The following is a 17,122-nucleotide window of genomic DNA, read 5'->3' as shown; positions in this document are numbered from 1 at the left end:
GGCAAATAAGGAGATGAATGGAGAAAGCACTCGCCGGAAATTTGAATTGCCCGCTTCTCGATGGGCTGCCAGATGGATGAAAAAAGTTTGATTTTGGTATTCGAAAGTAGCCCTAGCCGTAACAATTTTATTATTCTAAGGTTCAATAAAACGAAGAGAGTTTGAGCACTGCAATAGCTTTTTCTTCATTTTTAAGAGCATACCAATATAACAAATATTTTACAAATTTATTGGGATAATTTTTTCGTGGGTAATTACTTGAAAAATACAGAGCGGTTTTCAACATGTTGGGCTTAATGAATTATTAGGCCTGTAAGATTTTTTAGGATGTTTCGGAAATGCCATCCCCAAGAATAACGGTAATGGTAAATGCCATCCCTAAGCGATGAATCCGTTACGACTCGCACATCGCTGGCACGAAAGGCTATGTTTTAAAAAATCAATATGAAGGCCACAACGTGCGGTAGTTCGTGAAAGTTTAGCTAGCGTTATTAGTCAATGATGTCGGGGCGTTGTGCACTCAAATTGATAGCCGATAATTCGCCTGGACTGCCGCCGCGGCAGTGACCAGATAGCTGGCCATGGCCAACTGAACGGAAGAAGAGCGCGAGAAAAGAAAAAAGCGAGCCACAAGCACCAACTAGCCACCAAGTGATGGCCTCCTCCACATCTTCTGCGCGTGGGAACAACAAAGCAGCCACCACCAACACCACCACAGCCACAGCCACCGCCACCGCTCCCGTCTCTACCGCCTCGTCTGCTGCCGTTTCCGGTTCCGGTGCCACCTCCGCGGCTGCTCCTGCCTCCGCTCCGCCAGCTGTGACCCTAAGCGAACTGATTGGGCAGCAGCTCAAGCACCTGAACTCCGATGAGCTGCTGCACAAAGACGAGCTGCAGCTGCTCCTGCTCATAACGCCTGTGCAACGCCAGAAATTGAGCCGCAACCTGGAGGATGGAGATCTGGAAGCCAGCACGTCGGCGGCGCCACTTTCGCGTCCCGAAAACGGCGAGGAGGATGACGACCTGATTGGGGCGGTGGGTGGACTGGGTATTTCGTCCCCAACTATGACCAAGGAGCCGGTGCTGGATTTTAGGTGACCTAATCGATGTGGCCATTAGCCGTTACAATCCCAATCCCAATTTCAAACCCTATCTATTCCACTGACTAACAAGATTTGTCAAAATGTTAACGAGTCGTTGGTGTCGTTTTACGATACCAACCTCATTTGTTATCTAATATCCTAAAATAGAAAAATAGTTTATGCTCTGTAAAGTTGCAATGTTATGTTTACATCGTAAGAACACACAAGAATATAATAAGGATATGAATTATTAGATTCTTGTGGAAAGACGATACGGCCATGTCCGTCCAACTAAGTAAGGGATATCTGATAGTCGAGAGTGTCGACTCTAGCGTTCTCTAAGGGTTTTACTTTTTGTTACAATATAATTTAATTGCAATTTTTTAAAATATATTTTTCCCCTTCTTTTACACTACACCCTAAAACAAAATGCAAAACCACATTCAAACCGCGTGGTGCCTATTCAACCAGTGGGGTAATTTTGGTTAGGGTCTTTGGCGACCAGGCCATTATGCAAATCCATAATTACCCCATGAAATGAATTTAATTTGTGGGAGGTGATTTTGCACCCTGGCACATTGGGCTTTATTTTAGATTGAATGAGCCGATTTTTAACAAATTAAAATAAAAATTGATATTTAGTTTATCAATCCAAAATAAATGATATAATATGTATGTGAAAATGTGAAGTCACAATTTTGAAGTCCCATTTATATGATTTCATATAGCTACTGCCAAACCACTATTTGAAGTTAGCCGTTCTTACCAGTAGTTTTTGTAAACACGGCCCAGTATAATCGGTTGCATGCATTCGTACGTTTAAGTTAAGAAGCATTGTTTGCTGTCGAACTCGGAATTTGGGTCACTTCGTTTTGACATTTGCCGTGAATAATTAACCATCCCACCCTCTTGCCAACCGCACAGGCCACACGTACTCAAATGGTTTCAACATCTGCGCCACCAAACGGGCCACTTCAAGTCGGAGGAGGAGTCTCGTCGTCTGCGGGAGGCTGGAAACGATTCATACCGCAAGGAGCGGCATCCGCTCAAGGCCAGCGATCTCTTCACGGAAGCCATTTTCCTGGCCCCGGCCCGGAACACGCTAGCAGCCGCCCTGGCCCACGCCAATCGCTCCCTGGTCCTCTTCGATTGCGGTCTATACGCGGTAAGAAATCCATTACTGGAATTCTTTCCCTTATAAGTGCTATACCACTAGACACTAGCCTAGAACAATCTTGGTTTCACTTTTAATATCCATATATGTATTAAAGAAATTCCTTGTTTTTCTAGGAATCCTACGACGACTGCCTGTGCGCCCTGGATCTGGGCTATCCGGAGGAGTACTTGCCATTGATTAAGCTGCGCCAAGCCGCCTGTGCCTTAAAACTGCGTAACTTTGCGCTCTGTGAGGAGCATCTGCACGAGCTCCTGCATATTGAACTGAACCAGGTGTTCGAAGCGAGGACCCATGAGCTCTGGCACCAGTGCGAGGTGCTCAAGGTGGAGCGCTTCGAGATGGCCGTACAGACGGGCGATGATCTGGATACCAACGATTCGAAAGCCTTTGAAATGTGAGTTCGAATGTTCCGTTGGGGATAAAACCTAATTTGTTTTATATTTTATAGAGCCTGGTTGGACAACTCCTCGTCCCTGCACACAACCAGAGCGGTGGCCAAGAACGCGCTTATTTTCGAATCGGAAGCGGTGGCCATGGTCCCGAGTGGCAATTGCCGGGTCTGCGACTACTGCGGAATCACTCAGTTTATTCCCTTTCCCTGCATTTACTGCTCCAACCGCCTGGTGGTCTATTGTTCCCGAAAGTGCCGCTTCAAGCATGCGGCGATACATGCGGTGGAGTGCTTTGGCCACCAGATCGAGCTGTTCGAGTCCTTTGGCGAGGTTTTTGGAATGCCGCGACTCCTTCAGCTGGCCTTCAGGATGCTGATCACAGGACTGCCGGAACTGTTGGGCCATTGCCGAAAGAAACCGACGCTCAGCAAGCTTTGGTCGGCCATCAATGGGGGAATGCAGGAGCGACAGGACATCGCCTACAGTGCGGTGCTGCGATTGGAGCGCTTAAAGGAGGAGCGACCCACGGACACGGTGATCGCATTGGCCCTGACCGCCCACATCCTGTCCATTTACCTGAGCAAGTGCACCACGTTCTTCGACCAGCTGGAGAAGAGTCTGCCTACGGCCTCTCGGATGTCGAGTGCCGAATGGGAGCTGCTGTGTGCCGCTCTACTGATGCGTCACATTGGCCAGCTGCGCCACAGATCGCTCACTGCCTGCCGATCCTTCGTCCTGCCCGCTGATCCGCACGTCTTCTCGCCGCTCAACGAATTCCAACTATGGGCTGCTCCCATGCGCCTCCAGGAGGGCCACCTGCATCTGCTGGCCGGCGAGGTCGCTGTCGTGTCGTACTCTGTCTACCCGGATACTCTGAACTTGTGCCGCCACAGTTGTTCCTCCACGATCTGCGCCAAGTTCTCCGGCCGCAAGGTTACCGCGCTGGCCCTTTTGGATCTGCCGGCGGGCTCCGGCATATACAACTGCTTCGCCGGAGGTAACTTTCAGCAATTACCCCGGGAGGAGCGCACAAAACAGCTCGTGGAGAGCGGCATCAAGTGTCACTGCAACGCCTGCCAGCTTACGCACTCGGATGATCAGTTCGTAAGTTGGCACATCATTATTATGCTCAATACTGTGTTCCCTAGAAATCTTATTCTATTTTTATGTTATTTCTTTTCACATCTAAATTATTATTATAGTTTTTAATTGTTGGCTGGCATATTCTGATTTCCCTTTGCTTAAATTTGTTGATGTATTTCAAAATATTTTTTAAATATTTATCCTCCACACAGCATAAGTTTCATCGCTACCGTTGTGATAACCCAAACTGTATGGAGATCTTCACACCCAACCCTCTGCCCCATGCTCCAAGTCTGCGGTGGTGGCTCTCCGAGGAGTACACCCAGCCGGAGTTCAATGGCGCCGACCTGATCATGTGTCCCCATTGCGGCGAGTACCAGAAACTGGAGTGGTTCTGGGCCTTCTCCACGTCGCTTATCGATTGTGAACTAATCGAGGAGAGGTGCAAACTGTACGCGGCCATCGAGCGGGCCGAGAACCAACTAATGGATCTGCACGAGTGCAAGGTGGATCTGGCCAGGCTGCTTCTGGAGCAGTGCCTCATGGTGCACCGCGGTAAGTCCTCAATAGTGGGGAGCCTTGGCTATATATACATATGATTTTTGATCATCACCAGCTCACGCTTCCCTCTTGGTTGCGCACCTTTCCCGCTTCTTGATCCACCATTTTATTGAATTTAAACAGATTATGCAGATATCTCAAGTTATCTATTTGCGATTAAAGCTCTAAACCAGGATAAATATCCATTATAAAAATGATTAAACTGATAGCGTTACGAGAGGTTTCGAGATCTTAAAAATTCATGCTACGAGTATAAAGTGGAAATTTATTCCAAGCAAAGACTTACTGATTAATATTAGATATTATTTTATTTTATAATAGCTACACAATTTAATTGCGTTACTAATGAAGCCAAATTCAGGAATCATGTACCCCAAATATTTTCTGCTACTCCTTTTCTCCTGGATCCTGGTAAACTATCTCTTGTGATCTCTCTTTCTCTGTCTGCTCCTTCTACCTCTAAAAACTGCGCCAACCAAAAGAGGGGGCCACAGTCCTGGACGACTGGGAGTTCAACAAACTGGGGTCCATCCTGCGATCCGTGCTGCCCAGCGTGATGGCACAGTACGGCGGACAGTCGATCGAGTACGTGAAGTACTTCTCCTACTTCTGGGACGTGATGGCGCTGAGCAACTACAAGTGCAACGATCGGGAGCTGATGCAAATGCTAAATGCTTTGGAGTTCATAGCCGACGAGTTCAAGGATATATTCATCAACTACTACGAGGATTATATTGCGCCCAAATTTGCTGAAGAGTCCTATGGCAGTGTCGTAGATACGCAAGTTTAGAAGAGAGCCCGAAACCAAATGAAGCGAGCAAAGTTAAATAAACCTAGATATATTTTACTCAGTAGCGAAAGGAAAAGGAAAGAAAAACAATAAGAAAAGAAAAGAAAACACCCACACAAATTCTAGGAAAATTCTATTGTTGACCCATACAAAACATAATTGCATATATACTTTGTGCTATTATTAAAAAAAAAATGGTGCTGAGATATTAAATTGTACGAAACGAATGTTACATTCATTTAGGTAATTAAGTCAAGGCAAATAGCGTGCGAGAGAAATCAAAACGATCATATTATTAGAGAGTCATATCATGCACACATTATGTTCATATCACACCTAGGAAATGATTAATTAACTGATTATATATGATTGGTTATATAGCAAATGACTTTTTCATTTTGCATTGCAAGCAATATTTATGAATTAACATAGCTACAAGGGCAACCCTTTAGCGATGGTCCACTGTACTCCATCAACTATTGGACTCCCCAAAATTTAGTTAAATACCATTTGAAACAGAAAAGGAAACAGAAACTTTGTATCTTGGTGAGGTGTACAGTGACCACAGCCAAAGTGGGCAACCTAGTCGGAACCTAGGAAGAAAGGCCGAAGCAAATCTAAGTGTAAGCATTAATTTAGCTTCTGAGAAGCTTCTACCTAAGAGTAGCTACTGATCTCGATTGTTTGCCAGGAACACGACAAATTGTTTTATCCACCACAAAAACCCTTACTCAATCACTTACATACATATGTATTTGCTTGCCATCGGGCAGCCTGACTGTAAGCTTTTAATGCTTAAAAATCAGATAGGAATCAAACGCAATCACTGCAGAAACAGAAAAGCAAAAACCAAAAAACGAAACGGGAAAAACAAAAAACCGAAAACCAAGAAACAACAAATGAACAATTTAAATTAATGAATATTCGAATTATATGAACAAACAAGTGTTTTTTCAAACCTCGCCTTAATTTTTTAAAGTGTTTTGAAATATGGTACGGTAACGATTACGATAACGAAGACGAAGATAACGAGTTTTGATCTCGAATCGAAAACAAAAAAAATGCAAAAACAAAACCAAAAACGCACTGATAAAGCATAGGCCAGGCAAAATTCACACCGACACGCCCACACACACAACACACACACGATCAGACACGCGAATCTATATAAATAAATAAATACAAATAACAAACAAGATACTCAAACAACTTCTAGCAGCTATAAACAAATGCAATAAATTCTTTTTAACAACAAACGATGTCTTTTAATATGGTGTTTTAAATTGGGTTGAATAAAATTTTTTCTGTATATACAATTATCAAAATAAATATATTTTCCAATAATTAAAATCAAAATTTTTTCTATCATTTATAAGTTTATTAAAAACATTAACTGTTTCCATACTTAATCATTAGCCTTATTTTACCAACATCTTGCTGTTATTTACTTCTTGGAAAAAAAGTTCATGATGCCGGCTTGTTTGGTTTTTGGCGCATCTTTTCCAACTTTGGCGGTTGTAGGAGGTGATTTCTTTTTGTTGACGGGGGATGCAGCCTTTGGGGAAACCATTTTCTTGACTTGCTGGGCTTTTGTCGGTTTTCTTTGCGTGATAACGAAACCATCTTCGTCCAGATAGGTTTCACTTGCCGGTTCCGTATCCATTTTCTCGTCCATCGAGATGACTTCTTCATCGGCGGTCTTCTTGGGTGGCTGCTCCTCGTCCTCAGAGTCGCTGATTCGTCGCCGCTTGGAGGACGAGGGCTTCTCCGGATCGGATTCGTTGTCCGATTCGATAACCTTTCGCCGAAGCTTGTCCAACTTTTCCTCCTCGTCAGAGGATTCAGCGCTCTCCTCGTTAAACAGTTGCATGGAGGTGTTTGCCCTTGAAGGCTTTTTGGTGGGACTGATGGCCGTCTTCTCTAAGGCTTCCTTAGCCTCTTTCTTGGATTTATCTTCATTTTCCGGTGACGAGTTCTTTGCTCCTGCAGGTTGCTTCTTAAAAAAGTTGTCCATGGTGCCGGAAGCCGGTTTGCTGGGCGTTTCCTTGACATCCTTTGGTTTGCTAGCCGCCGCTGTGAAGAAGCTATTAATGCTACCCTTTTTAACCACTGCAGGCTTGGATTTAGAGACCTGATCCTTGGGCGAGGTCTTCTGGTTCTCCGGAGAGGACTTGCCCTTGGCGCCTGCTGACTTTTCTGCTCCTGGCTTTGATGTCTCTGATTTAAGTGACGATTTTGAAGGTTCTAACTTAACCACAGACTTTGATGGCTCCGATTTAATAGGTTCGGACTTCACTCCATTGCTGAGGGCCACTCCATTTGCACTGGGCACTCTCTTTCCCGCTCCAGGACGCTGCTCCACCCTGGCCAACTTCACCTCCAAATGCTGCATAGGCTTGAAAATCGCGGCCGGCACTTTAGTGCCCCCGGCAATTTTCACACTATAAAGTTGGGACTCCGCATCCTGCACTTTTGCCAGCCAATCCTGCACCTTGCCCTCCACCACTACAGAGTACAGATCATCCCCGGAATCGGATCCTTGCTTCTTGCGCTTGCCATGGACCAGAAATCTCTTCTCGAATTTAATGTCGTGTTGATCTTTGATGTAGGCATCCAGCACATCGTTCACCTCCTTGTAGGACAGCTTGTACTCCTCCAGAAGATCGGTGACCAGCACACAGCGGTCGAAATCAATCATACAATCGTCGAGAGCCTTTTTAAGCGACATTTCGACAATTTGCTTAGTAAAATTAGCGCGAAACTATATTGAGGGAGTGCCAACTCATATGGCTAAATTATGTCCTAAAACTTACCATTATAATAATGAATACTGATTATGCAAAAATGTGTTGCTTGTGCTAATTGTATTGTTAGAGAACAAAAAGCGCAAACTTCCGTAAGTTAACAAGTATTAAGGGTTGTAGATTTGTTTTGTTTAATTTATTATTAATTATTATTATTAATTACGAGTCCTAGCTTGAATATAGCTAAATGAAAAATACTGCTGTCTATCGATAACCGCTGTTAGCCGCTTTCGCAAACAGAAGAAGAAGCAAGAAGTAAACAAACTAGACATCCAACTATATCTTAATTATTTTTTATGCCAAAACAATGCAAATAAATCCAAAAATCCACACAGAAGCGCAAATAAAAAACGAGTAAATGGTGAAAGTACAAGTAAATGCTCTAAATCAAAGATCAACTTACAGGCAGGATGCAAATCAGGCGCGCATCTCCCAAATTGAGGAGTTCATCAACGATGTGCTGAAAGAGGACCTCAGACAGCTGGAAAAGTGCATCGGACAGTTCAACGAGGAGATCATGGAATATGTGCAGCTGAAAAACACCCTCCAGACCTTCGACAGCCACCTAACAGATGGCTACAAAACGCAAGTCAATATCGGCAGCAACGTATTCATGCAAGCTCGCGTCCGGAAAATGGACAGCATTCTGGTCAATGTGGGCAAGAATGTGTACCTGGAGATGAGCATTCCGGAGGCAGAACGCTTCAGCGACACCCGCGTCAAGATCTTGACCAAGCAATCCGATGTCCTGCGCGAAGAAAGCGTCAAGAAAAGGGCCCAAATCAAAATGGCACTAATAGCAATCAGCGAAAGAGCCAAACTAATTCAGCAGGATGAGAACAAGTAGTCTAACTGCCTCCACAGAAGCAGATAATGAGTACTCTTTAAGAGCTTTGGCTAGTTAACTTGTGACAACAAGGATTCAAGGAGTTTTCAATAACTCTTGAGTGATCAGTTTTACCAAGATTACACAAGCACTTAGTTTTTATTTTCTACCACAATTTACAAATAATTTACAAGTTACGCGCCTCAAAAGTGTTGTTGGCATACAGATTTTGGGTGAGAACAATGTTCAAATGGAATGGTAGCGGCATGCCCCTGGCTGCCCCTACGAATGATACTCAGACGATCCAGAAGGCCGCAATGTGGATTGGGCCACCGGGTGCCCTATTCCAGATGGGCTTCGTGAGATCAAGGGGTTGCAGTACTGATCGTTGAGAGTCCGATTCTGGTCAGAAATTCGCTGGGATGTGCTGGTCAAGTTCTGCAATCGTCTGGCCATCTGTGGAATTCACCAATAGGTTAGACAATTGAGATTATTTTATTTTAATTCCTGCTGCCCGTTATTGTAGTCCAATGGTTATCCGATTTTGCAAAATTTGAAACAGGCTTATTGAAAATGAAGAAAGAATTGAAGATTTACATGGTATATATATATTTTGGTGCTGTTTTTGGCATATAAAGTATGTAAGAGATTTACATAGCTCCAACTTACAGTGTTTACCGCCTCGGCATTGGTCTGACCGCCACTCGTCAGAGGTGGACAACTCATCGCGGAACTGGACGCGTAGTTGACCGCCTGCTTTACTCGTTTCATCTCCTTCTCCAAGAGCTTGTTGTCCCGAAAGAGAATGCGGTAGTCCTCGGCCAACGACCGGTTCTCCTCCAGCAGCATGTGGATGTGTTCCTCGGCCCGCTTGGCGCAATGACGCATCGCCTCGTCGGCCCTCACCTGGGCGTCCTTCCACTTTCGGAAGGAGTCGATAATCTGCTCCTGCTGCTGGTTGACTTCGGTCTGTTGCCTAGCGGGAAGAGAGAAGAAGGCAGCTGCTCTTATATGGATGCACTCTATCCTGGAAAATTACCTACTTCAGGCGGATCTGCATCTGTTGGCAATTGTCTGAAATGGTGCGCAACTCCTCCCGCAGACACTCAGTTGTCTCATTCATGCGATGGACACTTTCGCGGTGCCGGATGTCATCCAACTGCAGATGGTCCTGCATGTTCCGAATATGGTTGCGCATTTTCTCCAACTCCAAGTGGCCAATCTTTTGCTGCTCTTGAAGTGCCCGCTCGCGTCCCGCTGACACAGCCTCCTTCTCCTTCAAAGCGATTACCTCTTCTCGCAGCATTTTGCGCTGAAATTCAAAATCCCTGTGTTTTATTTGTCTTCAAGCGTCAAAGGGACGGATATCACCTCTGTTCTAAGCTCATCTTGCAGCTTCTCCACTTGATCCAGTCGCGATTGCAGGCTCTGCACTTTCCTCTTGGCTCCCTTGAGTTCCTGGCACTGATCCTCGAAGTTGGTCATTAGGTTTTCGTACTTCGAGCACAGCTCCACGCGTTGATCTTCCTGGTTTCTCATCAGTGAAGAGAGTTCCCTCAATTGGCGGGAAAGATCACCTGTAGATATTTAATATATGTATTACTTACACTGTTGACTAAAAGGATTTTATTTAAATAAATTACATAATAATAAGATAGGTTTTATATAAAATGAAGAAGGTTTTCAATAAGGAATTCCTTAACAAAATACTAACAAACAAGTTATTAACTTAGCTCCTAGCTTTAGCTTTGTTCAGTGTTAAGTTTTTACTTACAATTCTTCAGCTTGAGATCATGTATCTCTCCTTTGAGCCGACTGTTTTCGGTTAAATCGGAGTAGCTCTTGATCATGGACTGCAGCTGGTTAATTTGATTATCTCGATCCTTTAGATTGTCCTCCAGTCCTTGGATTTGGCAGGCAAGGTGTTCGTTCTGGTGGAAAAATAGTGGCAAGAAATCAGAGAAGCAATTAAGAGCAATGTAAGAATAATATGATTTAGTGGGTCCAACTTGTATCTCTAGTTCACAGTTGATCCGTAACGGATCCACAAAGTGGAGCTCGGGTTCTGGGCAGGATTGGCTGGCTTGTGAGCTGTGCTGCAGCTGCTGCTGCTCCACCTGATCGGTCAGCTCCTCGAGATCCCTTTTGAACTCATCGATGATGCTGAGGTAATTGTCCCGGGTGGCCTGGAGTATATCCGCTTCGGTCTGGCAGTGGAGCAGCGTGTGCTCCAACTGCTGGCGATGGGGGCAATCGGAGGGGCTGGGGTCTGTGTTCTACAAATTCAAATGAGATGTGGAACTACTGGCACCGCTGTTCTCCAAGCTTACCATGGCAAGTCAGAAATCGGTAACTAATTGCCTGCAAATCCGCGCACGGAATCACCTGTCAGTTGTCAATTGTCGATTGCTGAAACGCGGATGTATCTTTGTGTTTAAATCGTTTTCGGTGTCGAATGCCTGGAAATGGAGCCTTCGTGCCGAGGTCAGAAATATATCTCGCACAGCCCAGACAGCCCAGAATTTCGGCTTCATTACCGTTTCATTTCATTTCAATAATATTGCTATTAAAAGTTTGTCACGAAAATAAAACCAATTCGAAACGTAGGTGGCAAGGTTTCGGGTTTCTGGTTTCAAAGTTTCCTTTCTTTGGCACTTTGGCACAAGTTTGGTGGGGGGGACTTCCCCCTAGTTTTATAGATATTATTATTTGCGCGGCCCGACTGTTTGACACGATTTGAAAATAAAGTTGCAGCGGGTGGCAGCGAATAATATCGTCTGTCTATTCCTTGGATTGGGCATACGATATAGTTATTTACGAGTGTTATTCATTGGGAGAGGAGTTCATGGGGAAGCGTGGCTCGGCGCACTTAAAAGACTTTTAAAGGCATATTATATTGCGGCGGGGGAGTAGAACGAAATTGATAGCTCGGGGAAATGTGAAAATCGATTAGGACGGGGGCAATGAATTCTTATGATTCCTTGTCTGTCATTAAACCCGTTAGGGGTTTTCCCGATAATTCGGTTTTCCACACACTTTCCATCGACAGCAGTTGCACATTTGCTTTGCGCACACTTTTCAATGCACTTTGTCCCTTTTCGAAAACACTCAAAAACAATTTGCACTCTTGTCCAACTTTCTTCTCACGTTTTTAGCGTGCGATTTTCCCGCTAATTGCTCGATTTTCCTTTCGTGTTTCGCGCCGAATGCCAAGAACAAAAAAAAAGTAAAATTTATTGAGCGCGAAGGCGGCTAATTACGGGTCGTAAATAGGCTAAGCGAGGATTTGGCGCGATATTTCTGGCGCTTCCTTGATTTGCTTCACGCGACCAAACAGCAACCGCCGACGGATGACAGGATTCTGAAGCGAACTGCTCCGGTTCCCAGCGCCGACGACCCCTTGACTGGAGCTTGGGGCTTGGGGCTTCCTGCCGAGTTGTGTTTGATTTTGCGCCCGACAGTTCGCCAAAGAGGTGATGGCGTGAGGGGCCGCGACTTGTTTACTATTCACACCTAAACTAAGTCAGCTGAATATTTGTATTTGCATTAAGCTCAATTTATGTTGTCTAGGAACTAGTTGCTTAGGGTAGAGGAATTTCTGAATTTCGAAATATCGGAATTTCCGAAATCGATGTAAAGGTACGACCAAGGTCCTCGCAGTCACGAGGATCACGAGCAGTTCTCGTCACTCAAGTCCCAATCCCGGCGGCTCTCATCAATATGCATATCACTGCTCGCCTGCGTCGCGTGTCGATTGTGGGTAAATAAATAACACGAAACCTATTTCCGATTCCGATTCGCCAGTTCCCGGGGTGATGGCTCATCTGGACGGAGGGCAGAAGGTACTCCCCCTTTGGGCAATTGCAGTTGAACATACAGCCGAGTTTCCACAATAAACACATTGGCGAACGATTTGTATTTGTCGTATGTAGACAAATGCCCGGAAAGAGGGGTGAAGTGGATCACAAAATGTCTGGGCCAAATATATATATGGGCAAATAAATCAGGGACTCAAATAGCAACAGTATTTCCTGTCATTCCAGCCAGGATTTGTACATATATACCAAGTGTATGTAAATCGCATTGCGAAGGCGAATGTCGATTACCACATAAGAAAGTTCTATGTACTGAAACGTGTATGTATTTCAAGCCAGACGGGAGCTCATAATTGGGTTAAGATATAAAGGAAATTTTATTTAAAACTAGGTAAAATCAATTAAAACTATTCACGGCAACCTGTGATTTCGGTTTTACCTTTTGCACTGCTTCTGACTTATATGTGTGGATTAAGCCATATACATAGATTTGAGTTGATTTTCGTTGGAAACTATCTCGATGATAAATAACTTAGGAACGACAAACTTTAAGCTATACTAATCTACTTAACATGGCATAGCTAACTGTTTAAGCTAAATGTTTAGGAGGCCCAACAAGTGACATAGTTACTTGGAGGTCCTAGATGTTGTCGTTGTTTTCGTGGTTATAGTTTTAGTTGTCGTTGGCTTGTTTGAAGGTTTAGATTTTGGTTTTGTATTTGTTTTTGCTGTGGCTCCTGGAATTTTGGTGGCTTTGGTGGGCTTCTTTGTTTGGGAAGGTGTTTTCGTATCGCATTCCTGCATTTGATATGACAACCAGGGTTATTGGAATCGGTTACTTGCGATGCAATCAAAGCCGTCAAATACTCACAAGTGCCGTGTGTTTTTGCTCCTGCTGGGATCTCAGTTCAAACAACTCCGCAATAGTCGTACAAAAAGGGTTTTCCCTTGAGGATTCATCGTAGATTTCGTTGTAGGAGAACTCCATTGAACCCTGAAATGGTTCACATATTTAATGATTTTAATATATATTTGTTCCATTCCTATTCAGCAGGAAGCGACTCAACTGACCAACTTGCAAATTAGATCGGCGATCTCCCTTAGAACATCGGTATTTCTTTGGTTAATGCCATTTTCCGATTCAATTCTTGCCTGAAGCTCTGAAATTTTGACTTTTTGTATGGTTATAGCGAAACGCCATCGTATCGAGAATCAGAAATACGCACTTTTAGACTCGGTGTCCAGGCGCTGGTACTTTGCGTGCAGTTCTCGATTAACTTGGTTAAGGGTGAGCAGGCGTCTTCGTAGGGCTTCTAGCATCTGAGCGTCCGCGTCCTGGTCACAGTGCCCTGTTTCGGAACCAATCGAGCTTAGGCAGGATTGGTCAAGGTCAGACTGGAGGATTCTCAGGTGACTGCGAATGGTTTCGAGTTTTTTCACAGTATCGTCGCGCTCGGATGCCTGAAACCAAGAAGAATTATATAGAATAAGATATTTGTACTTATGCTCAGAAATTTGTTGAATCCCTCACCAGCTCTCCGAAGAAACAGGATAGACGTTTTCTCCCACTCTCTATGGCTTGGTGATCCTGTTTCCTGAACAGGTCAAAGAGCTCATTGAGTTCCGCATTCAGCAACCGCAGCTTTTCGCTCTCCTGGTTGTCGTGTATTGAGAGATTCTCGAGCATATCGTTTGTCATCGTATCTGCGGTCAATAAATCGCTGGCCGAATCCTCCAAGTGGTCCTCATCCCGTTTCCTGTCCTGGGTCGCGTGCATCAAGGGTCCTTCACATGGCGTACTTTCCGACATGATCTCAATGCAGTGTGTGATCTCCTGCAGCTGTTTTCGGGGGTTTCGGAATACAAATGGGTTAGTTCTTAGATAGAAGGTTCCGATGAGCTATTAGGTTGAATACACTGAGAATTTTACCAGAAAAAATTTGACATTTTACTCAAAAGATACTTGTTTGGGTTTCAGATTGTACGGTTACACAGACGATTGAGCGATAAGAAAACTAATACAGTGAATCTATTTTTAAACTAAGCCTAATAAGTCTAATAATGAGTAACGTCACCTGATGTTTTTTCGTTTAAAAACGTCTATTAATGTATGTACATACATATAAAATAAATTCCATAGCTTGTTACAATATCCATTTCTTGTTCGGATCGTAGTGCACTAGACAAGGATCGTTCGGTCCTTGTGGGATGTGGGAAATGGGATATCTTACCTGTCGATTGAGCTGCGCTATGCACTGATCCTTCAAAAGTAACTTCTGCGTGGCCGTTTGCACAACTTCATCTAAGTCTTTCATCTGCGACTTTAAGTTACAGATCTCGTCATGCTTGGCGGCTATCTCGCTGGCTAAGGACCTCATGCTCTCGTTCATCTGCAATAGATTGAAACTCCAGTCAAAGCCAAGCTTAGCTATTGGTGAATAAAATATAACGTTTTATTGAGCAGCACAAAATGTTCGTTTTCAGTGGCACAATCTTTTAGAGTTCTCGCTCCTGCGATACTTCAGGTCGCACTTAACTTTGGAATCACCGCCGCCTCTTTCCCTCAAGGATCTATGGCCTACCTTCTCGCTCTCACATTCCGGCCGGGCCTGATCCTTTCCACCACCCTGCAGTTGGCTCACGGTCACTGTTTCCAGGGAAATGCCGTGGAAGTCAAAGGTTTTACAGTGCGGAGAAGTCTGCACATGACTTAAAATCGCACAAATGTCCTTCCGCAGCTTGCGGTTCTCCTCGAGGGTCTGTTGCTGTTGTCCTTGGACAGACTGAGTGCAGGCAACGATCTTACTGTACGCCTCCTTCTCCAAATCCGAGACGTTGCCCAAGATCATGCTGTTTACGTGCAGCAGGAAATCCACCCACTCCTGGAAAGTGCCGAGACGCAGCTGTAATGTGTCCTGCAAGTAAGCAAACACGATAAGCTAGAGATAATAGCTCTTATTACATATTTAAGCTGAAGAGACATTTTTCAAAATTATTATTGATGAACCACCTTAAACACTATTTTTAATTAACATGTGAATGTTCATGGGAATCTTACGTTAAATAGATGCCCCCTTTGATTTACGGCCACTCTCACCATGTCATCGCATTCGTGGCCATCTAGGCAGTCAATCTCGTCCAGCCGCTTCAGAAATATGTTGTTCAACTCAAAGCTCATATCGCCAGCGTCTCCATTGGCATCCCGCAGCTTCTGGAGCAGACAGCGGTAATGGTTGGTGGAGATCGGCTCGGTGCTGGCAGTGCACTGGACATGTGCTGAGGCTTCTACCGACGATTGCTGATGTGGACGGGAGGCACTTGGTTCGTTTGGCTGCACTTGTCGGCACTTTTGGCTGGCAGATGTGGCAGGTGGTGGCGATGGAGGTCTCGACGCATTCAGACCCATGGACTTGGCGTCCAAGACGAAACCGACTGGGCGGCTGCCCATGATATCAAACCAAAATCAACTACAGCGTCCTTCTTCCGTTCCTATAGGTGTGGCCGGATAGCATTAAATTTTCGAGCTCTTATGGCCCCGATTTAGAGCTGATTTAGTCTGCCAGGTAATAGCTTGTGTAATTAGACATGAGTAAAAGGTTTCCACATCAGAACGTTCACTTCGAAAGCGGCAATCTCAAGGCACTGCTGATCGGAAAGATCGGGGCGCGAGGGCCTCGAATGCAGTTCTCCTCCCCTTGAACTGCACGCAAATCACTTTGCGAAAATGCACTCACGAAAGTAAAAAATCACAGCAGTTGTAAAGTTGTAAACTTATAAAAAACAACACAAAAATGGGCGAAAAAAAACGGAAAAAAAACTGAAAAAAAAAAAAAACAAAAAAATATATCTGATTCGAACCTTGGCGGCGACGTCAGCGCTGCGTTCATATCTTTTGTTTGCAGTCTTCTGACGTAGCAATGTAGTTTTGTTTATTTATATTTTCTTGTTTTTGAGCTACACACACGCGTATTAAGTATACGGTTTCAGGTTGTTGCTTTTATTTCTTTCCCCAATCCGAATTCCGAATTCCGCGACTTTGGCGAACAGCGCTTCGCCTGGGAACCGTTCTCGATCGCCAACGAAACCGAACTGAGCGCTCCACAGACCCAGAGAACTGGGGAGAGCCCCAGTTGGGAAACTCGACTCTCTGCTTATCAGTGCGTCGGATCGGGATCGGGTTCGGATCGAATTGGATCGCTCCGTGTTTACCCAAGAACTTAGCAGGGTTAAATTTCTGGCCGGGCTCACGATATACTCGTATCTTACAGCATATGCGCACGCAAGTCATCGCTGTTTGCCCAAGTTGCGGTTTCGGTTCTGCCAATTTCGTATAATTGTTAACCCATCCGGTGGGGTATTTGCCAGCGGATAAGTTTGTTTGGCCGAACTGATAACTCCGAGTCTCTGAGTCGTTCAAGGCGGTTACACAACTGCTGGAAAGTCTTACGAACAAGCGGCAAAAGAACTGAATATAAAGATTGAAACCAAAAAAATGTATAGTAATTCCGATAAGAATGAATATTATAATACTTTAAATCGTTAGTTAATAGAATTCAGTCTTGCCCAGCCCAAATTTTACAGAGCTAGCATAA

At 44.5% G+C, this 17,122-nt stretch overlaps 4 protein-coding genes across 12 annotated transcripts; 2 read left to right on the top strand and 2 right to left on the bottom strand.

Moving 5' to 3' along the window:
* The first annotated feature begins 412 nt into the window (after positions 1 to 412).
* Positions 413 to 6,341, top strand: LOC6529024. 2 transcript variants are annotated; one of them, XM_015198719.3, is made up of 6 exons: positions 413 to 1,094; positions 2,007 to 2,247; positions 2,373 to 2,653; positions 2,708 to 3,755; positions 3,947 to 4,289; positions 4,351 to 4,917. In XM_015198719.3, exons 1-6 carry the CDS (start codon positions 655 to 657, stop codon positions 4,461 to 4,463), a joined length of 2,466 nt encoding a protein of 821 aa, XP_015054205.1. In that variant the 5' UTR covers positions 413 to 654; the 3' UTR covers positions 4,464 to 4,917. The 2 variants fall into 2 exon arrangements, with proteins under 2 accessions (XP_015054205.1, XP_002090056.1); XM_002090020.4 differs by having other exon boundaries at positions 416 to 1,094; positions 4,778 to 6,341.
* LOC6529023 (DNA polymerase delta subunit 3) lies at positions 6,325 to 7,861 on the bottom strand. Its single transcript, XM_002090019.4, has one exon. The coding sequence runs from the start codon at positions 7,811 to 7,813 to the stop codon at positions 6,530 to 6,532; it is 1,284 nt and encodes a 427-aa protein (XP_002090055.1). The 5' UTR covers positions 7,814 to 7,861; the 3' UTR covers positions 6,325 to 6,529.
* Positions 7,862 to 8,094: 233 nt separating this feature from the next.
* Positions 8,095 to 8,858, top strand: LOC6529022 (protein UXT). Its single transcript, XM_002090018.4, has 2 exons — positions 8,095 to 8,243; positions 8,295 to 8,858. The coding sequence occupies exons 1-2, from the start codon at positions 8,197 to 8,199 to the stop codon at positions 8,734 to 8,736; spliced, it is 489 nt and encodes a 162-aa protein (XP_002090054.1). The 5' UTR covers positions 8,095 to 8,196; the 3' UTR covers positions 8,737 to 8,858.
* LOC6529021 (uncharacterized protein MCAP_0864) lies at positions 8,845 to 16,306 on the bottom strand. 8 transcript variants are annotated; one of them, XM_015198662.3, is made up of 12 exons: positions 15,589 to 16,304; positions 15,113 to 15,445; positions 14,762 to 14,920; positions 14,062 to 14,370; positions 13,757 to 13,991; positions 13,602 to 13,690; positions 13,402 to 13,524; positions 10,490 to 10,646; positions 10,087 to 10,292; positions 9,759 to 10,027; positions 9,385 to 9,691; positions 8,845 to 9,171 (listed from the first exon to the last, which is right to left on the bottom strand). In XM_015198662.3, exons 1-12 carry the CDS (start codon positions 15,976 to 15,978, stop codon positions 8,998 to 9,000), a joined length of 2,751 nt encoding a protein of 916 aa, XP_015054148.1. In that variant the 5' UTR covers positions 15,979 to 16,304; the 3' UTR covers positions 8,845 to 8,997. The 8 variants fall into 8 exon arrangements, with proteins under 8 accessions (XP_015054148.1, XP_015054150.1, XP_002090053.2 ...); XM_015198664.3 differs by having other exon boundaries at positions 13,602 to 13,702; positions 15,589 to 16,303; XM_002090017.4 differs by having other exon boundaries at positions 13,602 to 13,702; positions 15,628 to 16,300.
* Between the last annotated feature and the right edge of the window lie 816 nt (positions 16,307 to 17,122).

The sequence above is a fragment of the Drosophila yakuba genome, chromosome 2L, assembly GCF_016746365.2.
Source record: "Drosophila yakuba strain Tai18E2 chromosome 2L, Prin_Dyak_Tai18E2_2.1, whole genome shotgun sequence".
NCBI lineage: Eukaryota > Metazoa > Arthropoda > Insecta > Diptera > Drosophilidae > Drosophila > Drosophila yakuba.
The sequence above is the reverse complement of the archived record's forward strand: the minus strand, read 5'-3'. Positions and strand labels throughout refer to the sequence as shown.

Excerpts from the sequence above, each read along its gene's own strand:
- LOC6529024 (XM_002090020.4), top strand. The coding sequence starts at position 655 with ATGGCCTCCTCCACATCTTCTGCGCGTGGGAACAACAAAGCAGCCACC. Across the intron at positions 2,654-2,707 it reads GATTCGAAAGCCTTTGAAAT|AGCCTGGTTGGACAACTCCT; the intron begins GTGAGTTCGAAT and ends TATATTTTATAG. Across the intron at positions 4,290-4,777 it reads GTGCCTCATGGTGCACCGCG|AGGGGGCCACAGTCCTGGAC; the intron begins GTAAGTCCTCAA and ends GCCAACCAAAAG.
- LOC6529023 (XM_002090019.4), bottom strand. The coding sequence starts at position 7,813 with ATGTCGCTTAAAAAGGCTCTCGACGATTGTATGATTGATTTCGACCGC.
- LOC6529022 (XM_002090018.4), top strand. The coding sequence starts at position 8,197 with ATGCAAATAAATCCAAAAATCCACACAGAAGCGCAAATAAAAAACGA. Across the intron at positions 8,244-8,294 it reads GAAGCGCAAATAAAAAACGA|GCAGGATGCAAATCAGGCGC; the intron begins GTAAATGGTGAA and ends ATCAACTTACAG.
- LOC6529021 (XM_015198664.3), bottom strand. The coding sequence starts at position 15,978 with ATGGGCAGCCGCCCAGTCGGTTTCGTCTTGGACGCCAAGTCCATGGGT. Across the intron at positions 14,921-15,112 it reads CGGAATGTGAGAGCGAGAAG|ATGAACGAGAGCATGAGGTC; the intron begins GTAGGCCATAGA and ends AATCTATTGCAG. Across the intron at positions 10,647-13,401 it reads AGCAAAAACACACGGCACTT|AACGAACACCTTGCCTGCCA; the intron begins GTGAGTATTTGA and ends TTTTTCCACCAG.